This window comes from Myotis lucifugus, unplaced genomic scaffold, assembly GCF_000147115.1.
Source record: "Myotis lucifugus unplaced genomic scaffold, Myoluc2.0 scaffold_102, whole genome shotgun sequence".
Taxonomy (NCBI): Eukaryota; Metazoa; Chordata; class Mammalia; order Chiroptera; family Vespertilionidae; genus Myotis; species Myotis lucifugus.
This window is the reverse complement of record NW_005871150.1, coordinates 2576832-2592802: the sequence shown is the minus strand read 5'-3', so window position 1 is coordinate 2592802 and position 15971 is coordinate 2576832. Positions and strand designations below refer to the sequence as shown.

At 42.3% G+C, this 15971-nt stretch overlaps 1 protein-coding gene across 3 annotated transcripts in view; it reads right to left on the bottom strand.

Annotated features, from left to right (window-relative positions):
- Positions 1-831: 831 nt before the first annotated feature.
- LOC102427536 (cytochrome P450 4V2-like) overlaps positions 832-15971 on the bottom strand; it is a 29028-nt gene continuing 13888 nt past the window's right edge. For 2 of the 3 annotated variants that reach the window (XM_006092648.3, XM_023757171.1), the window contains exons 6-11: positions 15756-15882; positions 12767-12952; positions 6861-6963; positions 2903-3037; positions 2632-2811; positions 832-1259 (exon numbers count right to left, since the gene is read on the bottom strand). In XM_006092648.3, coding sequence (XP_006092710.1) covers positions 1087-1259; positions 2632-2811; positions 2903-3037; positions 6861-6963; positions 12767-12952; positions 15756-15882 — 904 coding nt within the window. In that variant the 3' untranslated portion in view covers positions 832-1086. Of the gene's footprint in view, positions 1260-2631; positions 2812-2902; positions 3038-5046; positions 5096-6860; positions 6964-12766; positions 12953-15755; positions 15883-15971 lie in introns of those variants that run through there. The other variant, XM_023757172.1, reaches the window with a different exon arrangement.

Here is a 15971-nt window from a genome sequence, read left to right as displayed (position 1 = left end):
GGAATGAAAAGGAGTATAACCTGATAAGGTCTAAGGTGCTTCCAGCTCCAAAAGCCATTACGAGGGACTGGAGATCACCAAGAGGAATCTCTCCCGGTAATATAGGGTGTCCCAAAATTCATGCAAGATTTGAATTTTGTGTGAGAATTAACAACAACAACAACAAAAAATAAAAGCCTTATTTTACTTGGTTTATTGAATCAGATTCTAATATCTGTCGCCCTTTGATTTCAATCCCTTCAATTTGATAACCATTACCAAGTACCAATTATGGCCCAGGAGCAGGGACAATGAAGACCAATGAAGACCACAGCTTTGCATATGCGTCAGCAAAGCCATGGAGGCCATTTACCCGATGTGCTATTCCATACATAACCCTATACTATATACTTTAAGAATCAATACAAAATTTACAATTTTTAATTAGAAACCTGTGTTTTCTATCAAAATTACTTCTTGCGTAAATTTTGGGACACCCTATATATGATGTGTAAAGGTAATTGTGATGTTATGTAGAATGAAGTGAAATTAAGGCCATAAATACACGATTAAAGGGAAATAGGAACAGAACTTATGAGTCAACTTATAAATGATCTGCTCTCCTTGATAAAATCTGAAAAATATCATCATCATAATTATTCTCATAACTGATGCCACTGATATAATTTTTAAAACCTAAGCTCCAGCCTAAGTATTTAATTACCCTTTTCAACTTAAATGTATATGTATATTTGTGTTGAACAAGAATACCTTAAAAAATTCTGGAACTTCAATAAACTTATATCCTTTGGGTCTGTCAATTGAAAATGAATTGGGCTATGGATCCCTCTGTTGAGAAATGTATATGTTTATTTGGGTACGGACATCAGTTAACTCACCGTTTGGGATCATGACCAAGGGTAAGATAATGGTGGTGATGAAAATATAAAAACTCTTCCTTTGATAGACTTGACCCCATTGTAAGTGGGGTAAAAAAAAATAGGTGTAGGGATTCAGAGTATTAAACTCATGATCTACACATTGTAAATGCAAAGTTTTTCTTAAACAAAGACCTTATTCCTACTATGGCACAGCCCAATAATGGAGTTAGGATGCATCTATGTTTCTCCTCTTCAACTTGATCCAGATGCCATTAAGAGGACGAAGAACCAGGTCTCCTGCCAGAACAAGTTCTTCTCTTTTCTGGTTGGATTCTACCCAAAAATGCCTCAGGATCCATGAAAGAACGACCTTTTCTTCCATCATGGCAAACCTTTGACCTTCAAATTAATATAAATAACATGACTTTAATTACAGATATATCTCAAATGGGAGAAAGAACAGGTACTATTAGAGGGAGCAAGTGATGTTAGATTTTCACAGCAGGCCCTGGGAGAACCAGTATCACTCAGGATCTCAGGATGCTTCCTAATAATAAAGATCATTGAGTGCCCTTCCGGCTCCCACCCAGTGCATCTGAATAGCTCTGAGGACAAGGAATCTAGCCCACGCAGAACCCAGGTGAATCCTGGGCTCACTGAAGCATGAGAACCACTACTCTAGAACGCTTTCCTACTGGGCCTTTCATGTAGTTTACTATAGAGTTACCAGGCCTCATTGTACCAATGCCTGCATTTACATAAACACTAAAACCCCAGGTATACTAAAGCCAAAAGTGTTTATAATGCATGGCGATGTGCATTTATTTTGTTGATGTATTTCTGCTCGTCCCATGGTGAGCATTCTTTGTTTTGGTTTTGAAAAAAGCAATTCTTAAAAGCAATAAAAACAGGTTAAATAAACTAATTGTTATAAGTAACATATCTACCATATAAAGTATATTCTACTTCAATCCAGAGATCTACATTTAAAAACTCTACCATGAAACTGGTTATGCTTTATGTTATGGGCTTAATGGTATTTCCCCCAAATTCATCTGCTGAATTCTTAACCCTCAGCACCTCAGAATGTGACTGCATTAGTGGATAGGGCCCTTAAAGAGGTGATTAAAATAAAATGAGGTCCTATGGATGGGCCCCAATCTAATCTTATTGAAATCTTTATGAAAAGAAGAGATAAAGCCATGGCTGGGTGGCTCAGTTGGATGGTATGTCATCCCATTCACCATAAGGTTGTGAGTTCAATTCCATCAGGACAGATACCTAGGTTGTGGGTTAGATTCCTGGTTAGGGCATGTATAGGAGGCAACCAATCAATGTTTCTCTCACATCAATGTTTTCCTCTCTCTCAAAATCAATAAAAACATATCATTGATTGGGGATTAATTAAAAACACCCACAAGCAGAGAGAGGAATAAACTATGTGAAGACACAGGGAGAAGACGTCTATAAGCCAAGGAGAGAGGCCTCAGAAGAAACCAGCCCTGCAGACACCTTGATCTTGGAGTTCTGGCCTCCAGAATTGTGAGAAAATAAAATTCTGTCATTTAAGCCACCCAGTCTGTGGTGCTTTGTTACAGCAGCCCTAGAAAACTGATATACTTTACGACAGTCATAGTAAAGTGGGAGAAAAAAAAATAAAACAAGTTTTTTTACAGACTTGTATCTGACACACTACATCTCAAAGACATTATTGTGAGAAACCCCTGCCATGTGCGCCTGAAAGGTCAAACCCATTCTGATAGATACAAACCTATACAGTTTCTGGGTCCAGCAGAGAAGGGCACATATGCATATGGATGGCGTCCCACCGAATTCTCAGGAAAGAACCGCTCTGGCTTGAACTCCTCAGGGTCTGGGAAGTACTTCGGGTCTCTATGCAGTGCGTAGGGAATGATGAGTATTTGAGAGCCTTTCACGACGTTGTACCCCCCTGTCATGAGGCAGTCGATATGTCATGAGAATAGAGCAAGACAAACACAGAAAGTCCACTCTCCCCACTACTCTCATGAAAGAATTCTCACCAACATCACAATCTTCATTAAGACCACGGGCAATTACAGGCACAGAAGGAAAAATACGAAGGGTCTCCTTAATAACACACTCGAGATATTTAAGTTTCTTCAGGTCTTCTAAGGTAACAGGGCGATCAGAATTCCCTGATCAAAGTAAATACATGAAATAAAATAAATGAAAGAACTATTTGGGCTTGGTGGATAAGACATCAAAAAAGAATCTATACTAAAAAACGACAAAGATGCTAATTAACCGTACTTTTGCTACGCCCCCAAACCACGCCCACCAGCCAATCAGAGTGACTATATGCAAATTAACCCAACCAAGATGGCAGCCCGCAGCCATGGAGCTGGAGCAAGCAGGAGGCTTGGTTGCCCGGGCGATGGAGGAAGCAAAGCAGCAAGCAACTGAACATATTGAGAAAGCAAAAAATGAGACAGACCAACTCAATGAACAAGCCAGTGAGAAGATTCTGAAGGCGGACATAGAACAAATTCTGCCAACCATTGTTTTTCAGAAGAGGTAGGAATTGATGGCACAAATCCCAACTTTTCGAGCAACAACATTTGCAACCATCTCTATGCCTGCAATGCTTGGGGAGACACATGGAAAGGCACTGTGTTATTTAACCAGAGTTGAAGTACAGAATTGAAAAGTAATAAATCAGATCACAGAACAGATTTTCATTTCGATGAAAACCCTTCCTTGGAAAATAGTTGTACCCAAAGAATTTCATCTGAGTGCAAGCCGTGATGCATTTTCAAAGTCCAGAAAATATCTGGAAAGGATTTGATGAAATGTTCAAATCCAATGCATGATAAAGCCAGCAGAAAGAGGCCGAGAAACAAAAATCTGGTTTATGGCCATTCTGATGCAGGTGCAGATAAGGTGGGAGAGATCATTGAAGGTGGTATTTGCCAAAATCCAATTCATTACTACTTGTTTCCTGATATGGAAGATGAAGAAAGGGAAGGAGAAGAGAAGAAGATGATGATGGAGGGGAAGAGGGAGAGGATTGAAAGCTACCAAGGAAGAAGCTGATGAGGATGAAGGAGACGGTGACTAAGGAACACGGATGGATTCCAACCTGCTTTTTAAAAGTTTCCTCCAGTCACTGGGAGCAAGTTACAGTCTGGGTTTTGTTTTGTTTTGTTTTGTTTTACTTTTAGGCTCATTCATTCTTCTTTTGAATTATTTTCTCTCCCTTACATCTGGTTCTCAACTTACTTGGAGGGAAAAACCTTGTGCAGAATACAGTGAGAAAAGAATCTCTAACGCTTTGTCTTCCAAATTCACTTTTTTTTATGTTTAAAAGTATTTTTATTTTTAATTTTTTCCATTGATTTTTATTTATTTAATTATTTTTCTTTATTGATTAAGGTATTATATATGTGTCCTTATCTCCCCATTGCCCCCATACGTCCCCGCCCTCTCCCCCTCCCCCACGTATGCCCTCAGCCCCTGGTGTCTGTGTGCATTGGTTAGGCTAACATGCATGCACACAAGTCCAAATTCACTTTTATCCCTTCCTGCCTCAACAAACACTATGTGTAGTCAATGCCCCTGTGCTCCGTGGGAAAGAAAAACCTGCTTACGTTGCTCCACTGGAGGCTGGAGGCTCAGCCCGCACAGTAGTGCACAGAATTCCAGCTTTCTTCCTCCTTTCTCTGTACACTGAGCACACAGATTACACTGTGTCTCTGTGAATGTGGACAGTTAGCATTTACCAACATATACCTGTCTACTTTCTCTTATATGGAACATTTTTTAAACTAAAAAAAAAAAAAAAAGACAAAGGAATATAAGATGTTTGGGTTAGTTAAGTGGGCATTTTGACAAGTCTTCCCCTTTGGTATGTTTAATTGTGATGTTTAATGGACTTCCTTGCAGTTTAAGATGATACTTTTAAAATAAAATTCTCTCCTAATAATGGCCTGGGCCCTGCCACTCAATGGGAGAGTAGCGGTCCTGCAGAACTTAATTGGAACCATCATTCTCTATTGTAATTTTGTTCCTGTTTATTTAATTTTTTTTGTTTGTTTCACTGGAAAGAAAAGATAATGCTCAATTTTAAACATTAAAAGTGTACCAGTTGCATGTTATAATGAAACTAATTTTACCTCAGTTAAAAAAAAAAAGGAATGAATACTTACATCTCAATATCCAAAGATCAATTGCTCAAAAACGTTTTAGAACTAATACTGGGGATAGAAGAGAAGTGAGGCACAATTAGCAAAAAGCATGAGAAGCAGCAGAATAAAAATTCTAGTAAAAATGGTGTCACTGATTATGTGAGATCCAAAAGCATTTGTACACCTGCATTGGGCTACAAATTGTAAAAACACAAATGTGGGAACACATTCCAAAAGACCCTGGGTTTCTAGAACACCCAATTTGCCCACCAGAGGCAATCTGAGAGAAATTCAACTTGATACAGGAAAAATGAAATGACGAGAGAAACAGAGCCCAGAAGTTTAGATCATCTCCATTCTACAAAATAAAGTCTTCCCTCTTGATATGAAAATCCAGTCCTCACACCATCTGGACATGAAATTACTTTTACAACTTCACCCCTCAATGGGTTTTAACAAACGTTCTGAATTCCACCTGTCCTTTAATGCTTACTATTATCTTCCAACTTCTCCACTCTGCCATTGTTCAACTGGAGCCTCTCTTTCCAGAATGTCTTCCACCTCCTCCTCTTTTCCTTTATTATTCCTTTCCCACTTTGCACTAGGAAAATCCATCAGATACCACTTTGTTGGTTGGCCAACCAACCTTTACCTTTCTTTTCCCAGCCATGGGAAGCCATATGACATCTGAATAAACAACAAATTAAGTTGATGGCACAATACACAGTTCCTTTGTGATAGGCTGATTATGACACACAAATATATCAGGCCCCAATCCCTAGAACCTTTAAATATTACTTTTTGGGGGGAAAGTTGTTTTTGAAGATTTTATTAGGGATCTTAAAAAGGAGAGATGATTGTGGATTATCCAGGTGGGCCATGAATGCCATGACGAATGTCATGATAAGAGAGAGCAGAGGAGGATTTGACACACCCCCACAGAAGAGAAGGTCATGTGAAGATGGAGACAGAGATGTGAATGATGTGGCCATAAGCCAAGGTATGTTGGCAGTCACCAGAAGGAATGGATTCTCCCCTTAGGCTTCCAAAAAGTGTAGCCCTGCCAACACATTGATTTAACTCAGAGATACTGATCTGGGCCTTCTGGTGTCCAGAACTGTAAGAGAATTAATTTCTATTGTGCTAAGCCACCCAGTTTGCAGAATCTGTGACCGCAGTCAAAGGAGACTAATATTATCCTTCATCCCCTCTTCTCATTTCTTCTTGCCTTAAAGATAAACATGAGACCCAGAACAACAATCAAGAAAACAAAATCCACGATGATGAAAATGACAGAAAGAAAAAAGAACAAGTCCAGGATTCTCCCAACATCCCACAGGCATCAGCCTAGGACTCCTTACCTACAGGTTACTGGTTGTACAAAAGAAATGTATGTCCCATCAGCTTAACCCACAGCAATCCTATATGAAACAGCTCTCCTTGACCCCGCTAACCAGCTTCACCTCTCCTCTCTGCCCTCCGCTAGCCCCTTCTTCCTCATATCGCCCAAGCACACAGCCATGACTTGATACTTTATACACAGTGTCTGCTTCACCTATGAAGCACGAGGTCCTTGAGGACAGTGACATTTATCTGTGTAGCCCCCGCATCTAGGCCGGTGCAGTCACATGCCAAGCAATCAGCAAACGCCCGTAAACAAATGGATGAGGTCTTGCAAAGGACATTAGCCCTGGAAGGGGTCCCATATGGCAGCATTCCTGCTTATTACAGTGTCTTTAGAACAGGCCCGACTGCTCATTCTTAATGAGGAAGAATGCCATTTGCTTCAGTGACTTTGGACCTTTCGTGTAAGTAGTGAAGAGGTCATACATACCAAACACTTCGTCCAGTTCATTGTCCAATGTTTTCTGGACTTCTGGATAGCAACCCAGTAGGTACAAGGCCCAGTTTATTCCAGCTGCAGTTGTGTCATGGCCCTACAAATGTAAGAAAAAAACAACAGCTTAGAAAGCAGAGTTCTATTGAGAAGGTTAGGGATGCTAACTCTATTTTGAATTGGCTCTGGATTTGACAGCAGTGACGTGACCCCAGACAGAACAGGTTAATTTTATACAGTATTTTACCTCTGTGGGGAACAAACCAATGGAACAATCCCTTCAAAGGGGATGCCTCTGGGTACAGGGACATTCAATACGACAGAGTCATATACTTGGTGAGAGTGGCTGGGCTGGGCTAACAGGAGGCATTCCAAGGGATCTCCATGTGCTGGACTGTTTTTGAGGGAATAAAAGTGTGACTTTCCTGAGCCATGTGGCCAGATCTGCACTTGTCCACTTTCTCCCATTTGTATGGTCGACTTTACCTGGACACCAGGCAACACCAGGCAGCACATGGGTGGTTCTGAGCAACAGTCTCCACATCAAGAAGTTGATAAATACCCCATTTAAACCTTTCTAGTTTGAGGGAAAATACCAAACATTTTGCAGAAACGAACTCAATTATTCTTCACAAAAAATCAATGGGAGCCCGGCCAGAGTGGCTTAGTGCTTGAGCATCAACCTATGAACCAGGAGGTCATGGTTTGATTCCTGGTCATGACACATGCTGGGGTTCTGGGCTCAATCCCCAGTAGGGGGCATTCAGGAGGCAGCCAATCAATGATTCTCTCTCATCATTGATGTTTCTGTCTCTCCCTCTCCCTTCAATGAAAATATATTTCTCTGAAATCAATAAAAATACATGTTTTTAAAAAATCTCCATGGGATACTTGATACTGCTATTCACGTTTTAGAGATGAGAAACTGAGCCCCAAATGATGCTTTCCCAGGGCCCGACAGCTTCATAGGAGGTGGAGACAAGAGTAGGACCCTCGGAGTTTCTGATGACAAAGCAGAGTCCACACTCTTCACCTCGGGGAGCGTGGAGGATCCAGGGTGAGGAGATTCCAGCTCCAATACTGATGATGACACCCTGGGCAACCTATTCTCGGTCCAGTCAGTGTCTTTAGGCATCAGCCCCTTATTTCCTGTCCTCATCTCACCAGGACACTCCACGTGCAAAATGGTAAGTTCTTCAGAAAAAAAATGTATTTGAAAAATAATAAATGCCACAGTCTTTGGAGCAAGGGTTCAGGAATCTGGAGAAGGGTTATGGTAACATAAATGGATACACCAGAAAAGAAAGATAAATTTGGAAGGCATGAAGAACCAGGTGGAAACCCTTTTCTCGTGGAATGTGCTCACGGAATCTCCGGACCCAAGGCTTTTTATTCACACATTTTGCCCTTTAGCAAAGCAAACACACATATCAAAGGTAAGGTTTGGTAAACAATAAAGGATTATCAGCTTAGGCCTTCTGTGGGTCTCGACCCCTTTGGCGGTCGAAAGACCCTTTCACAGGGGTCGCTAAGACCATCCTGCATATCAGATATTTACCTTACAATTCATAACAGTAGCAACATTACAGTTATGAAGTAGCAACCATAATTTTATGGTTGGGTCCCTCCCTTTCTCTAGGAAGCATGCTTGGTATTTCTTTGGTCTGCTGCAACACAAGGGCTGAGCAGGGCAGTTGAGAACATGATATTGTGAACATCATTCATTCATAGGGTTGCTAATGGCTTGTAACACACACACACACACACACACACACACACACACGCAAGCATATCATGAGGTGCTAGAAATACATTTTGATCTTCTAGATATAGTCCAAGAATCTCTTTATTTGTGAGCCAGGTCAGTATTTTGTCCAGAAACATGTTCCACAGTTGTCTGTGACAATGAACAGACCATCAATTCAGTAGTCCACCACCTGCAGAGATTTCTAGATGATAAATCCCTGGGTACCCAGTGGATGCTTGGGGCTTTTGCTGATTCCCAGGTAGTCTTGAGAGATTTCACTTTCTCCGTTCTATTAAGCAAAATATGTTGGTCTTTCCAATTATTTTTCAGAGTCAGGGAAACTCAAGATCAGTCTATGATAACTGGACAGGGACATTTTGTTAGGGAGTCTGAGTGACACTGAGGACATTAACTCAAAGGTGCCATTTCTTTTATTACTTATTATAAAGCAGTCACCCACTAATTTATCTTTTAAAGTAATATATATTTCAAACTGACATTTTGCCTTTTAGTTATATTTTTGAAATGGTTGTGTGAGGCAGCAATTTCAGGTGTTTACCTATGCTGCCATCTTGGTTTCTCAATTCCCCACAGCCCACTTTTTAGTGAATTAGATGTCTAATTAGATGCATAATTTCTTTTCTATGAAGTGATCTGCTTAAAATAGAAGTTTCAAACCACTGATATAGTCCATATTTCCACTTTCCACACAGTGTGACTGTGGCAGAGATCTGCAAAGACTGGGCCTTTCTCGTATGGTCAGTCAGCACAGTCCTGGGAGAAGTCAGGTTTGTGGACTCTTCACACAGCTTGTTTCCTGCTACAGGGCAGAGCTTCCTCCCTGGGGAGGCACTGCCCCCAGGCGGCTGCAGGCAGAGAAAACACAGTGCATGCAGTCTGCCATTGAACACTGATGGCTTTCCCTTTCTTAAATTTCCAAGATATTCCACTTGCTGCCTTTTAAAACCATTTCTTAATCTTTATTTGGTAAGCCACGTGTTAAGAGGTTTTCTCTTTATAATATTTAATGTAATTAAAATTATCTTTTAAAAAATTCGTCTTTTTGCTCAGCTGGTGTGGCTCAGTGTTTGAGTGTTGACCTAAGAACCAGGAGGTCACGGTTCAATTCCTGGTCAGGGCACATGCAGGAGGCAGCCAATCAATGATTCTCTCTCATCATTGATATTTCTATCTTGTTCTTCTTTAAAAAATCAATAAAATTATATATTTTTAAAAATTTATCCCTTTTTTTTGATTTGAAGACAAGAAATCCCTTTAGAATCACAAACTGGTTAAATGCCCTACTAGAAGGAGCTGGGCAGATGGTGACTGGCAAGCCGGAGGTGAGGGAGAGAGTGTGATTTAGTGATGAAGTGACAGGGGAGTGTGTGGATGTGTGTAGTGTGTGTGAATGAGTGAGGGACAGTTAAATCCAGCAGGAGTACCAGAGGCTGGCAGACCAGGCTCTCCTGGACAGGGAGCCCCTATCACCACTGCGGGCACTCCCCGGGCTGTGGGGCTCCAGAAGGTAGCCCATGCCATATTGAAGGGGAGAGGGGCCTCCTCTAGGAACTCATCAGCACCACCACCCAGACTGGCCATGGACACTGTTCGCGACCCTGCAGCCACACCAGCCAAAGTTCTACTGCCTCACCGCAGACCTGCAGACCCTAGGACATCTACCTCCAAGGGCGGATGGCTCCCGCAGCAGTAAGTGGGACTTCGCCCTCCCTCACTGCAGACCTCTGGACACAGTGGTCACGCTGAACCAGTGCCCGGGCACCCTGAGTCAGCCGCCCAGGCAGAGGCTTCTCCGGTGCCTCTGTGAGCCACTGCTGGGTACGCATGTATCCAAACAAGGATGCACGGCCCCGGCAGTAGAAACTCGGACTTCCCCATTCCTGGCTGACTGCCCACAGACACAGTGGTCATGTGGTTTCAGCACACAGGTCTCCTGAGTCCGCCACCCCAGCAGACAGCTCCCTGGTGCCTCTGTGAGCAGCTGCTTGGCGCACTCCTATCCAATCAAGGGCTGAAGACCCTGGCTGCAGTACCTCAGACTTCGCCCTCCTCGATTGCTCACTTCCCGTCACCTCAGTCACACGGATCAGGCGCACAGGCTCCCTGAGTCCACTGTCCCGCAGGCGGCTCCCAGGTAACTCTCTGAGCCACCGTAAGGCATGACCCTGGCTGCCAGAATCCAGTCCCTACGATAGCGCTGCTCCAGGATGCGGGCCCCAGAGCCCACCGCCCCAGCAGGTAACTCCTAGGTTGCTCTGCAAGCCAATGCCGGGGCTCGTATCCAACCAAGGGTGCACAGCTCCTGAAGCAGAAACTGGGACTTCTCCCTCCCCGGGTCAGCAGCACACCACGATCGTGCAGCTCCAACGTGTGGGCCCCATGAGCACACAGCTCCACCATATGGCTCCTGGGCCCCTCTGTGAACTGCCATTGGGTGTGTGCCTCTCCAACCAAGGTCACATGGCTCCCTGAACAGGATCCATGGCTGCCTACCTCTGGACACCTTGGTGAGTTACTGAGGACCCGCCTTGCCATACAAGGTCACATTGATTGGCCACAGACTCTGAGATTCCCACAACCACAGCTGCTGGCTCCAGAACACCCTTGTGATTCAGAGAGGGAAATCACTTTGGCCAGAGTCCCACTGCCTCAACTGCAGACTACAGGACAGCTGCCCCCCCACTGTCCCGGACTCTGGGAGCCTTGTAGTGAGTTACAGAGAGACGCTACCCCAGCAAGAGTCAGACAACACCAGCCAAAGTCATCATAGCTGAGCCTCAGGCCCCAAGACCCCTTCCTCCCAAGCCCATGCACTCTGGGAACTAACAGTGAGCACATAACAGTGAGACCTCAGGTAACCCTTTCCACAAGAGCTAGAACCGCGATCACATCTACAACAGCTGGCACAATGAAACTGGGGTGAGTCACATTGCCCATCTGTGATGAGACTACATCCATGAAAAATAAGCTAACATTCAAGACCCAACTACATCAAGAGAACCCAAATAACACAAATGGGGGCTCCGCTAGATCACCAAGCCCAGGAGATCTGAGAGACTGCACCACTGGGTTCCAAAAATCACCAACCACCCCCAAAACAACCTGGGTAGCAAAGCAGCTGGATCTAAGACATAGAAATAAAACATTTCAGCAAAAAGTGGGAAGACATAAAAACAATCCCCAAAGGAAAGAAAAAAAGAAATCACCACAAAAATAATTAAATGAGATGGAGGCAAGTAACTTGTCAGAGAAAGAGTTCAGAGTAATGGTTATAAGGATGGTCAAATGTCTGGATGACAAATACACACAACTGAATGAGAATTATAAGAAGCTGAATAAGAATGCCACCAACATGAAAAGGAATCAAGAGGAAATGAGGAATGGCTTAGCTGCAATAAAGAACATAAAGGAAGGCTTGACTAGCAGACTAGAAGAGGCTGAGGACCACATCAACAAATTAGAAGACAAGGTAGGAAAAAAAAACACAAACATAGCAGCAACTGGAAAGAAAACTTAAAAAGGAGGAGGAGAGCCTAAGGGAGCTTTGGGACAACATGAAAGGAAACAACACCTACATAATAGGGTGCAGGAAGGAGAGGAAGCAGAGCAAGTAATAGAGAACCTGTTTGAAGAAATAATGACAGAAAACTTCCCTGATGTTGAGAATAAAAAAGACCACACAAGCCTACAGCTTTTTCTGAAGAAGAAAGTTGATCTGGTATTTAATTAGGGTCTTGAACTTTGTAATTTTTAACTACAATATAATGACTCTTCATCAGTTATAAAGCTACTTCAAAATGTGATCAGACTTTTAAAAAATGCTAAAAACTTTTTTAAAGAATTCCTATATATTATTTTTTAAGTTAAAAATAAATTGAGAACAGATCATCCCTTATACCAAGGATCCCAACATATTTTAAAAGGTGAGTACAAATAATTCTTGCTATTTCATGTTATTTCTAATTTTACTATTAAATGCTTAAACATGTCTAAGTATTAGTGCTGGCTAGTTCTTCATTCTTAGCATTTTCAACTCCCAAGATTAAAAAAGAACAAAAACATTTTTTTGTTATGTAACAGGAACTGTAATTTGTTTAATGATGATACCTGAGACTAACATGACAACGCAAAATACCTCAAACATGAAAGTGTCCACTTCTTCTCGAATTGCCTCAAGGCTTAGCTTATTCCCTTCATCATCCATCACATTTAAAAGCAGGTCGAGAAAAGCCTTGCGTTTTCTCTTGGAGAGGGTCGTGCCTTTGCCATCACTTTTACCTTCTTCATCTCTCTTTATTTCATTGGCCCGTTCCTTGATGACCTGTATGATTTAAATGATCACATGCTTTTGTGTGGAATTTGATATGGCCTAATAATCCATTTTCCTGTGAAAATATACTAGCTTCTTTAACTGATTTTTTCTAAGCCTTTCCTGTTCTGTCTCATTCAACAGGAACTTAGGTTGTTTGAAAATATAGTAAAGCTTTCTGTGAACATGTTTAGGGCATTATTTAATAAGACTTTTAAAAACAAATTTAATGTCAGACAAATACATCATTTCCAAGGACTATTTTTGCAGCCTTTCCAACATGGGAATAGAGTAGTAGTCTCCTGAATAGGGCCGGAGCGAGTTGAAAGAGCTCATGAGAAAATTTGGTAGTGGAGAGAACACAATCTATACTAATAAAAGGGTAATATGCTAATTAGACTGGGGCAACTGGCCATCTTCCGGATGTCCAACTTCCTTCCAAACAAAGCCATGGTGGTGAGGGCCGAGGTAGAGGCAGTTGGGGGCGATCAGGTAGGCAGGAGACAGCATTTAGGAATGAGATCAGGTCGGCAGGGGAGGGGACTTGGGTGCGACCAGGCCTGCAGGGGAGGGCAGTAGGGAGCAACTAGGCCAGCAGGGAAGGGCAGTTGTGGATGACCAGGCGCTGCAGGGGAGGGCAGTTGCAGGTGATTGGGCCTAGAGGGAAGGGCCATTCAGGGCTTCCATGCCAGAAGGGGATAGTCAATGGGGTGACCTGGACAGCAGGGCAGGGCAGTTGGGATGACCAAGTAGGCAGGGGAGGGCAGTTAGGGCAACCAGGCTGGAAAGGGAGGGCAGTTGGGGGTGACCAGGCCAGCATGGGAGGGCAGTTGGAAGCATTAGGCAGGCAGGCAGATGAGTGGTTTGGAGCCAGTGGTCCTGGATTGCAAAAGGGATGGCTGACTGCGGAATTAGACTTAAACTGACAGTCGGACATCCCCCGATGGGTCCTGGATACGAAAGGGTGTAGGCCAGGCTGAGGGTCACCCCCTTGTGCATGAATTTCGTGCACTGAGCCTCTAGTCATTATATAATAGATTAATTATAGATCACTCTAATTACATGTTGTATTAGAGAAAAGAATCACCCTGTACGCTTGCCGCTCCTTCTGCCTAGAATGCTCTTGCCTCAGAAGCCAGCATGACTAGCTTCCGCTCTAGTTTTAGATCTCTACTGCCCAATGTCACACTGTCAGGGTCACTGCTACCCTAGTCCCTAGCACTCACTCTCTTCCTAAGCCTACTTTACATTATTTTCCATTTCACTTACTACTTGTCATTGTATTTGTTATTTAGTGACTTTCTCCTCCAACTTCAATGTAGCAGCAAATTTGACTTTATTCATTGATATACTTCCAATCTTTAGAACACTGCTTGGCATTTTAAAAATGTTCATCAGGTATGTGTTGAATGAATAAAAGAATGAAAGCCCAGGAGCTTAATTTGGTTACACATTTCAACTTTCTCCTCCTTTTGGGCAATTGTCCAAACCTGCTTCTGCGGAATGAACAGATGCCAAGTTCCATAATGGCAAGCACCATCTCTACTCTTTGATTCTTGGTGGAACCCCTAGTGTCTGGCACTCAGTAGGGAATGTAGGGAATGTACACTAATAAAAAATATGTAAATTGGTTGTCACTCCGCTGCACCCACCAGCCAATCAGGATGAGTATGCAAAGATGGTGGGTTCATTTGCATACACAGGTGTGAAGTGAAGACTGAAGGCTCCGAGCGAAGACTGAAGACGACTGAAGACTGAAGAGACTTAGCTTCTCCGCTGGGGCTGGAGTGGAGAAGCCAAGCCTCACTGCAGCCGGAGCGTAGAAGTCTAGCCCCGAGGCTTGGCTGCTCCGCTGTCAACAGGCCAAAGGCCTGGGTCATGGGTGCCTGAAGAAAACTGGTGTGGGCAGCCAGGGGAAGGAAGGCGTATTGCACAAATCTTCTAGCAACAGGCCTCTAGTTTTTTTATATTAGCCATCCAATTTGAAATTCATCCATTATTGATATTGATATTAATGAATGAAATTGGAAGTGTAATTATACCCATAAAATAAAATCTGTTCACCATTCACTTATTGACAGGCAATTATGCTATACTTCACTGACGGCAGCTCATTCCAACATCTCATTCATCTAACATCTAGGGACTCTAACCACTTGATATTTTGGTGGAGGCAGTACCTCATTGTCAGGAAGCAATGCCATCATATTTTAAACTAAAATTACAGCAAAGGATAAATATATTTACTTCGGCACTTTTATCAGTACACTTGAATTACAATGCATGCTTTTAATTAAAGTTTGCCTTTTCATAAACATACTTTTAACACAAACCCAGACTATATTCCAGAACATTATTATTTCCTTGTCATTAACAATTACATAGTAATATCTAGTTAATTTTTATCATTTCCAGTTTAAGATACTGCTATAAATGCCCTTTGTCTTAGAAAACTATTGCCTAATCCAAACATTTTTCAGAAGATTCTTAAAACACAGTTCCCAGTGTCTTTATTTTCTTAGCATAGCACCCAGTTTGTTAATAAATTATCATAGCACATATCACATTTTGTAATTATTTATTTATAGACAACCCCCCCAGTAGACTAACCTCCCCCAGTAGAGAACATTAACTAGTGGGTATGTTAACAAACATAGGAGTCATGCACTTATAAAAGTTGTAGAAAGTGATAGTGGTAGGGGTTGCACAACATTGTTAATGCCCCTAATGCCACTGAATGGCACACTTAAAATGGCTATTATGATGAATTTTATGTTATTTATATTTGATCACAATAAAAAAAATGAGGACTTACATTGGTGGTAAAATTATGTAAGATCTTTAGGTTCCTTCTGTGGTCCCATCCTTCTTTAAACAAAAGGTACAAAACGTCATGCCAGAACCAAATCGTCTTCATTCTTCGATGTATCAAATCACTCATCCTATAAACAGGATGCAAATGCATCAGCTGATATATCAAAAATGTGCATTGCTTGAGTACCTATTTGGTGCCTGGTCTCAATGAGGGTAA